The sequence below is a fragment of the Leuresthes tenuis genome, unplaced genomic scaffold (assembly GCF_036924035.1).
Source record: "Leuresthes tenuis unplaced genomic scaffold, fLeuTen1.0.hap1 SCAF_5, whole genome shotgun sequence".
Taxonomy (NCBI): Eukaryota; Metazoa; Chordata; class Actinopteri; order Atheriniformes; family Atherinopsidae; genus Leuresthes; species Leuresthes tenuis.
In genome coordinates, this window is record NW_027325359.1 from 11362366 (window position 1) to 11371706 (window position 9341).

Sequence of the window (9341 nt, forward strand, 5' to 3'; positions counted from 1 at the left end):
AGAACATCTACCGGACAACGATGGGAGGAGTTCAACCACCAGTATCAGTTCAGATGTAACGGCCCCGCCCCTCCGGTTAATTTAATGTATAACAACGAGCGCTCTGACGACGGCGCCGCCAAAGTTTCAACTCAGGGCGGGACAGTCGAGTCAACGTGTACAGTTTATGCAAGTCCCAGCTCGGCCATTGGGTGTCGCTGTTTAATTCACTTTAATTGCACTAATTGAATTAATTTCTTCATCGTAAAGCATGTTTTTCAATCACAAATGTTGACATACCGTTGAATTTGGAACATGTATCTAATCTTCTATAAAACAATGATGGTAAAGGGCAGCAACACAAAAAGTCATAAATGAGAAAAGACAGAAAACAAACAGTTTTGTTTTCATTACTAACTAATTTCAATAATAATTTATTATTGTTGTAAACGCGTTAGATTAAACGATAGATGATTTGTTTAGATATATGTATGAATTCATTGTACGTAAAAGTCACAATATACACTAACTCTAGCACAGACTAAAATAAAAAAACTAATCCTTTTTATAGAGACAGAAGCTCCAAACGACCCTTTAAAAACTTTGCACCACTAATATATTAATATACTATGATAATATTTTGTTTATCTTATTATTTATTTCATACTGCCCTCGAAGGAATCTTCTTTTTTTTCATAACTATGTGACACATTAATTGAACCAGAATCAAAACAGCGTAGCATTTTTGTCACTAGCTAAAAGTTCACATCTGTTGTGAAGACCATCTCGTTATGTAAAAGGAATTGGCTCGGTGATCCAGTGTCAAATGCCAACAGTGGCCCGGCCAGCTATGTAGGTACAAACGGAAAAACAACGTTCAAGTTGTGTCATTTTGTAACACATTACAGCCTCTTAACTTGGAACATTGGCGTTAACTCATATTTGATTTAAAAGGAAATCTAATGATAGAATAACACAGAAATAATATTATTAAAAAGGAGGGGGTCCATGAACTCTAGTTGATGGCAGTTTCACAATTTAACTTGCTCCTGAGGAACACGTGATGTCCTAATCGGAGACTTTATCAGTTCCCCAGTAGTGCGTATATGTAGTCTAATTCTGTGAATGGTTTATTCAAGGTAGTTGTGTCAGTGATACTGTTGGGTGTAGTTATTGGTTCCATCTCTGTGCCAACCCTGAAATAGTTTCTGATTCGCGGACAGAACGTTGCAACAATCCAAATTTGTATATACTTATCATAAAAATTAAACATGTATTAATCTCACTGATCGTATTATGATGTCCAGGTCGTTTGTCCTTTTTTAGAGTTCACACCACCACAAATCTATTGAAAAAAAAGTCAGATTATGTAATATCCCACATTTGCGGTGATCTATCTGTAAACAGGTTAAACTTGACCATATGTATAGCAGTCAGTCAATACAGCTTCTTCCAAATGACATCTATTGTGAAATAAAATACCAATAAAGGTTACTTTGGTCTCCCGAGACTTTTCTAATGACAATAATAAAGACACAAACACGTAAGATAAATTTAGCAGGAACAAAACAAAACTCGGAGCTCTGTCAAGGGACAAACATTTGACAGCTGCCAGAGTGACCGCAAGCTGACTTCATCAAGGCGAACGATGATTGGTCTACTTGTCACAGATTTCAATCATGATTGGTCAATTTTCCGTACAATGTGGATTGCGATTGGATGAACCAGTTGACCGCGCGCTCCTCCCAATGTACGTCCGCAAAGTGTTTGAAATAACAACAGGTCTCCTTGGTTTTCTACCTATATATCTAGTAGCTCAGGGCTGCTTGTAATAATAATTTCAAACAGGAGTTTGCTGTCAGCAGTAGGGTGGTGTTAATCCTTCAGATAATGTAAACTTTCTGACAAAGAAAGTGTCTTCTGCTGTTCTAGCTGAGTCAGTTAGCAGGCAAGGTCCAGTATCTTAATGACAGCACGTTACGATTCAACAATATGAGCGGTTTTTATCTTTACAAGCAGATCTAGATATTCTGTATCCCCTATTATCTCTGTTTGCTGAACTGAACTACACTGAACTTAGTAGGGAACAGCTGCGTACAGCCACCACTATGTTCCCGTTAGACTCGCCGTGGAACATCTCCTTCGCAGGTTGCGGCTTCCTCGGTATCTATCATATTGGTGTGGCCAGCTGTCTGCAGGAGCGGGCTCCTTTTCTGGTACAAAACGCCAAGCACATATATGGGGCATCTGCTGGAGCTCTCACAGCCACTGCTTTGGTCACTGGAGTGTGTCTCGGTAAGTATCTGTTTAAAGCATTTACAGGATGTTGCATGACATCTGAGTGATCAAAAGTCAGTCAAACTCAGGAACTGGAATAAAATCGCATGTGCTGTTGACCGCATAAAGGCATTTTAGTGAATGGGATGGCACAAATGGAATTGTTGGAGAAACGTTTCTCAAAATGGACTTGAATATCTCTTCAAGTCCATATTCCCTTGAATATCTGTAGTTATTTTAACCGCTGTCAGAGGACCTAAACCATTTGAAGAAGTCCATTTGAACTCTTTGTTCCAGCTGGAACTGGAGAATATATTTAAGTATTTTTAAGGATTAAAGGGATAAAGACTGAAGCTTAACACATCTTCTCTAATGTTCTGCAACACAATACATGTAGGATGTTCTAATGCTTGCTTTCCATATGCTGCCCATTACAACTTGGAAATCTGCTAACTGGTTGATTCAGTTCTTGACTTTATGATGCACTAAACGTAATGCCTCGTGAGGGACTTTACTCTGCCACAAAATGCCTCCTTCATCTTAGATTAATGTGATAGTTTACGCTAATTGTTTTTTAATTGCTTTCCACCCTGATCGGTGCCTGCCTACATGATTGTGAACTCCCATGGAGACCGCAGCAGTACCCACACTTTTTTAATTGCTCCACAGGAGATGCAGGTGCAAGCATCATCGAAGTTGCCAAAGAGGCCAGGAAGCGATTCCTCGGACCCATGCATCCTTCCTTCAACCTGGTGAAGATTGTGCGCCACATGTTGCGGCGCACACTGCCAGCTGACTGCATCAATCTGGCCAACGGACGGCTGGGAATCTCTCTCACCCGGGTGTCAGATGGAGAAAATGTCCTGGTGTCTCACTTCAACAGCAAAGAGGAGCTCGTGCAGGTAGATACACTGAATCTGAGCCTTTTTTTTTTTTTTTTGCCAATACTTTATCTCAGAGTTGGTCGCTAATGGACATCTAACCCAGTCCTTTGATTTTCGCTTCGTAACAGTTTGGAAAAGTATCGAGTCCGTTATCAAGCAAAATATAAAACTGCTCCTTATCCAGCTTGTCAGATGTAAAGATTTTTGCTTTTCATTTTTTATATTACAGTAGATTGAATATCTGTTTGTAGTATGCACGATTAATCAAATACTTTGGAATTACTGTTGTATATTATGTTATTGTAATAAAATGTTTGGAATAATATTAAGATTGATCAGGAATAAGAAAGTACTGGGTTACTTCTCATTTTAGTCAAAATACCCTCTGCAGTATTCTCTGAATAATGTATCATCCAACTGTAAAAAATGTAATTCATTTGTCTTATTTGTCTTCTTTGATTTATTGTTGTATTTTGTATATTGTTTTTGTTGCTGGGTTCTAATAGTTTTACCATATTGGACTTGAAAAATCCTTCTTTTCTGATATAATTTTCTTTATTGATCAGGCATGTGTCTGCAGTGCCTACATTCCAGTGTACTGTGGCCTTATTCCTCCCACACTTCAAGGAGTGGTGAGTGAATCCACTCTTCCTCAGCATGTGTGCCCCTTTCCTCTGTCACTAGCATCCTGTTATCTGGATAATAACGCTACATTCACAAATTCTGTGATTTTCAACGTCTCAGACATTTAGCCTCCCTTCAGATAATATTCAGAAAAAGACGCGGCACTCATACACACCTAAATTTGCTAGATTTCTGGATGCCTATTAAGATAGTACATAACTATGTTTAAAGCTCTTCAACCACATCATAAACAGTTTAGTAGATCATTTGATAACTAATGTCACCTCCGTACACAGAGCATCCCCTGAAACAGTTAAAGAGGCACGTTTCTCGCCTTGAAAAACTCAGCACTAAATATGAATTGTATGGATTTTGAACTAGGAACCACATTTAACAGAAGCTGCTGTTGTTTAAGAATGGCTGTGAACAGCCCACCTTGCTTGATTTGCTTGAATTGCACACTTCTGTTTCCTTTCATGATGTTAAGTTGTTGTTGCTTTTGGCATTTTTTTTTTGTCTCTGTTCCTATCGCAGCCCACCCATCCTCAAGAATGTGTTTGTTCTGAACGGCACATGTATTTAGACAATGATTATGTACTTCCTCTGGCATTAGCGTTTTGACAGAGATCTCACACTTAAGGAGAAAGTGGAACTTGCATGTTTTTTCCTCTTTCTTTTTTTTTGTTAAACATGTTTCTAGAGTAAAGGTTTTCTTGGAAATATGATTGAGCAACAGCAGCAGTCCCACCCTCCCTCTGTGACCTTTGTTATGAGTTCTAAGAGCTTGTGTGTGTCTGTGTGTGGGACCAAAATTAGAGATTGGCAGAGCCAAGTGTGACCATGTGGGTACATGTTTTAAGTTTGTCCTGTCCTCTCTTGCTCATGTGGCTCAAATTCAAAACGCTGATGTCACCATCTGTTGACAAACGCTTTATGTGCCTCCAAGTTAAATATTTCATAATTTTCAACAAAAACAAACCCTTATCTACCTACTCGACATGACCTCATTATTATCATATCCTGTTTATGAGCTGCTGTGTGGATAAATGTCGCTCAATTCCAAAATTCTGGAAACTGTGCAACTATTGATCTGTTTCTGTTTGCTGTGTAGCTAAGATTTATCTTTTTACCATTCAGCGATACGTCGACGGAGGAATCTCAGACAACTTGCCCCAGTATGAGCTGAAGAACACCATCACAGTGTCCCCATTCTCCGGAGAGAGCGACATCTGCCCCAGAGACACCTCCACCAATATCCACGAGTTTCGCTTCACCAACACAAGCATCCAGTTCACCCTCACCAACCTCTACAGAGTCTCAAGGGCACTCTTCCCTCCAGATCCAATGGTAGGCCACCATGTATTTACAGCCCTCTGGACACATATGTTGAAAGACACACAGAGCTATGGATAAACAGACTATCTCATATGAACTGTGATCTCAGTGGACCTCTTTAACTGACAAGAGATATTTGTGTTTTTGCTCTGACTGCAGGTTATGAAGGCCATGTGTAAACAGGGATATAACGATGCTCTGCACTTCTTAGAGAAAAATGGTAAGAGTGGCTTTCTTTAAGTTTCTTCAAAGCTGCCTCTGATCAAATCTGCTCAGTAATAACCAGCCTAATCGATCTTTTTTTCTCGTGACCAGAATATATTGGTATTTACACACATTATCAGCCTGATACCCTATCATGACTTGTGCTTCCTGTGACCATGTCACCAAATCAATAGGTTGCTTTTTCTTTGGATGAGGCTTGCACTGCTCCGTATACTTACTTGTGTGCACTTGTATAAACACGGTTTTACAAGTCAATGGGTGTACACTGAGCATTTTAACCTCGTCGAATAACTGAATTGATTGAGAAATAACCTAATTTCGTAGATGTGATCTGTGTATACAGAGAAGATCAAGTTTTCGTTTGCTTTTAGGATTGCTTGATCTCAATGGACCTCTAAGAGACAGACCCCTGCTAGCCAATGGGGAAGAAAATGAGGCTTGTGATGAAGAGGAGGAGTGTGATGAAGGGGAAACAGAAGATAAGTCCCAGGTGAAAGAGAAAGCACTGACGGCTATCGCAGGCTGCTCATTTGATGAGCACATCATCGAGTGCCTTCCGCCTGCCCTGCACAAAGGTAACACGGACTGAAAGGCTTGCATTAACAGACCGTCATTTATGATGTCATTAGATCTACTGCACCCATTTTATGTCAACAGGTTATATGAAAGCTTTCTGAAATCAGCTATGTCATGAGAATGAACCTTGTTTCATCAATATGAACAGATACTGACCACAGAGTCAGCATTACTGCTTTAAAAATAATTGCAGTTGACTCGTTATATCATGTCACATATAAATTTAGATCACTAATGGCTCAGCTTATGTAATAGAAATAAAAACGGAGGCACGTACCTCCTCCTTTTTCGTTTTTTTTTTTAACTTGTACGTTTCAGATCAGCTTAAAATGTGAGCATTCCTTTCCTTTGTGTGCAGTCCATATTCCCCAAGATGTTTGAGGGTCTCTGTTTTAGTCTTCAGACAACCAGCGTTGGCTGTTTAATGTGCAGGTTTTAGATTTTAAACAGACAGTGTGAGGTGTTATGAAACAATCTCATTTGTATCTTTCAGTAGAGCAGTTACAGACTGAACTTGATAGCTGTCAACGGGAAGTTTAACCTATTGAGTGTAATTACATTTAGAATTTAGAAACAGCAGTTTCTAGTTTCCTTTTTACAAAGGGAACACAGGATTTTAAGTTCATCAAAGACATGGAAATATTCTTATTTAGAGAGAGAAAATGTCATGCTCTAAACTGGGAAATCCCGTTAATGTAACCCTAATGTATGACTCCTGTGGAGTTCACTAGCAGAGGGTAATTCTCTGTGTTTTGCCTCCCTCTGCAGCTCTACTTGAGGCCTGCATGGAGAGGAGGAGCCTGGTGCAGTCACTAGGCAACCTGCTCCCCTTCAGGATGGCCTCAGCCATGATGCTGCCCTACACACTCCCGCTGGAGTCTGCTTTGTCCTTGACTCTCAGGTACTGTGTGACTTAATTACACCTGGCCTCTTTCCCTCATTAACTGGGTGTCTGTTTTATCTTTAACACTTTAAACTGATTTGTAGAAAGTTTGATGTGGTTATTGAAACTGAATACCATTCAACTGTGTTTCCTTGTACCAGCCTTGTACCAGAAAATGGCATTATCTTGCTCTCCCTACACATGATTACTGTCTCTTGACTGATTATCGTGCTTTTTATGTGTAGACTTCTGGAGTGGCTGCCAGATTTGCAAGAAGATGTAGGATGGATTCGAGAGCAGATTATTAAAATCCTACAGCGTGTTCTTCGCCAGACCTCCAGAAGTCTTTCCCAACGTGTATCTGCCAGGTAGATTACCATGCTGTTACACATACATTCAACTTACAGTTCCAATCAATCAATTATCAATCAGTACCACATAACACTCAAATGCAGTTGTTATTTAGACACATCTGTACACTGTTGATTGACAGTAGCAGCTATCAGAAGCGTGTGTAAACGTGTCTGGATTTCAACTTGATTAAACCTGCAATAGCTGATCATTTTGGCCAGATGAGGGCAGCAAAAACAAATGATGATTGGCACGTCTTTGTCTTTTAAGAAGCTAAACTGAATTGGTTGGTAAACTGTTGCTAGTCTGCACATCCAGTCATTAAAGAGCAACATTATTGTTCTTCTAGAGTTTGCTAACTCCAGATAGAAAAATGCGGCTCAGCCCTGTTTGCAAGTTGGTTACTAATTGTATTTATCTGCCATTTATGAAGCTCAAGTAGTTAGGCTTTTTTAAAGCTTTTTTGCTGAAAAACTCAACTAAATAGAACCATTTGACAGTAATGTCCTCACAAATATACACTGACCTCAAACTCGATTTAAAGATCATGAAATAGAAAGAATATTCGGACTTAGGTGATATCTCTCTAGGATCAGCAGTGCCTCTTATATTCACCCTTTGTTATGTGATGCATTGTAATCTTAAAAATGTCTATGTATTTAATAAGTTAGATGGTTGAGTCTTCATTCATGCCTCTGTATGTTGGTAAATGCTCCCCATAGATTGTTCTGCAAGGTGGAGCTGCACAACTACCAGTCATTCCCATCCAGGCCCAGCTCCACCAGCCTGTTTCCCACCTGGGTGAACGGAAGCAGCTCCTCCTTCCAGGATGTCATTGTGCGTCTCGACCAGTACAAGAGGCAGCTGTTGTCTGGAGTTCTCTGTATCAACATGGACCTGCAGGGTTCCTTCAAAACTGGATACACGTCATCAGATAACACTCGCGTTTCCCAGCAAGACTTCAATGTGCCCAGAGGCTTTCCTAACAATCCGCGAGATGTCAACTCTGGGAAAACATTGAGCAGATCAAAGAGTTTTTGGTAGGCTTCTGCTGCAAGCGTACTTATTCTACACCAGAAATATTTTGTCAGCAAAATCTTAATCTGGGGCTGTTTTCTCCCACACGTGGAGATATTTTGAAGCTACCATGAGGTAGCTTACTAATCTGACAAAAGCTATATTGCTATATTCGTACTGACTGGGTGTTGAATATTTTTGGACCAAAGCCTGACCCATAAATAAGTCTTCAGCTGAAGTACAGTCAGGCAGTCGGTAGTAAGTCTACGGACGAGCATTTAAACTTTGCACATGTAGTCAGTCATGCACAAACTTGAATCACAGGATGTTACAAAGAGAAACGCACACTTGAAGTTGCACGTGAAAAGAGATGAGTGTTTGTATTTTTAATGGAATGCAGTCGGACCGTCGGTGTAGCAGCTTTTTCCTGCTTTAAGTCACTTCTGGCTCACAGGAAGCGCAGGACAAGATGAAAAACAGGGGAGGTGGTTTTCCACATGTAGTTACTCCATTTAAGTGATGCAAATGTCAATGCACTAGAGTGAGAAAAAAAAGCTCAATGTCTCTGTTTTTTTTTTTTGTTATGTATTATTACAGATGTCTTAACAACTACCTACTGTATTTGTGAAAAGAAAAAGGCTTTTGCCAATCGTACAGTGTCGTCATTTTGATTTACTAGAACGTTTCAGCTCATATAGAACTCATTTTTGATCTACGTTGTGTTAGATTGTTGCTTGGAGATGTTTTAAGTGTCCTTGATTTGACATGAATGCATATCATTTTGATAAATCAAAAAAATCTCTTCTATCTGAATCAAGTGTGATAAGCTGGCTGATTAAACACTTTTCTTGTACAAAGTGCTACATTTTAATTGTGTGTCTCATGTTGTGCCTACATTGTACATGTAATTACTGTCAAGTGACTGTAAAGTGTCCAAACTTTTAAGCGACTGTGAAATAAACTGGTATTGGTTGAGATTCACTACAGCTAATTGACATGAATGTGCAGTTATTCTCATATTAACCAGAAAAAAAAAGTGTCCTCACAAGTGCACACTGTGGAGAAACGGTGCACACATTTAGGGAAGGAAGAAATACTCTGTATTCTTCCTTGAATTGTGAGTGTACAGAGATAATGTTGCTGTTTTACTGTATGTGCTACAGAACTGTAACTAAAAGAGAGATCAGAAA

General features: G+C 39.6%; 1 protein-coding gene across 1 annotated transcript; it reads left to right on the forward strand.

Annotated features, from left to right (window-relative positions):
- Positions 1-1784: 1784 nt before the first annotated feature.
- On the forward strand, positions 1785-9137 carry pnpla2 (patatin-like phospholipase domain containing 2). The gene is made up of 9 exons (XM_072385980.1): positions 1785-2274; positions 2926-3158; positions 3707-3772; positions 4902-5111; positions 5259-5319; positions 5696-5899; positions 6669-6801; positions 7029-7151; positions 7857-9137. Exons 1-9 carry the CDS (start codon positions 2088-2090, stop codon positions 8176-8178), a joined length of 1539 nt encoding a protein of 512 aa, XP_072242081.1. The 5' UTR covers positions 1785-2087; the 3' UTR covers positions 8179-9137.
- The last annotated feature ends 204 nt before the right edge of the window (positions 9138-9341 follow it).

What these genes read in the sequence shown, in the direction of transcription:
- pnpla2 (XM_072385980.1), top strand. Translation starts at nt 2,088, where the DNA reads ATGTTCCCGTTAGACTCGCCGTGGAACATCTCCTTCGCAGGTTGCGGC. An exon ending in GGTCACTGGAGTGTGTCTCG is followed by an intron (nt 2,275 to 2,925) that starts GTAAGTATCTGT and finishes ATTGCTCCACAG; the next exon opens with GAGATGCAGGTGCAAGCATC. An exon ending in CTCCCACACTTCAAGGAGTG is followed by an intron (nt 3,773 to 4,901) that starts GTGAGTGAATCC and finishes TTTACCATTCAG; the next exon opens with CGATACGTCGACGGAGGAAT.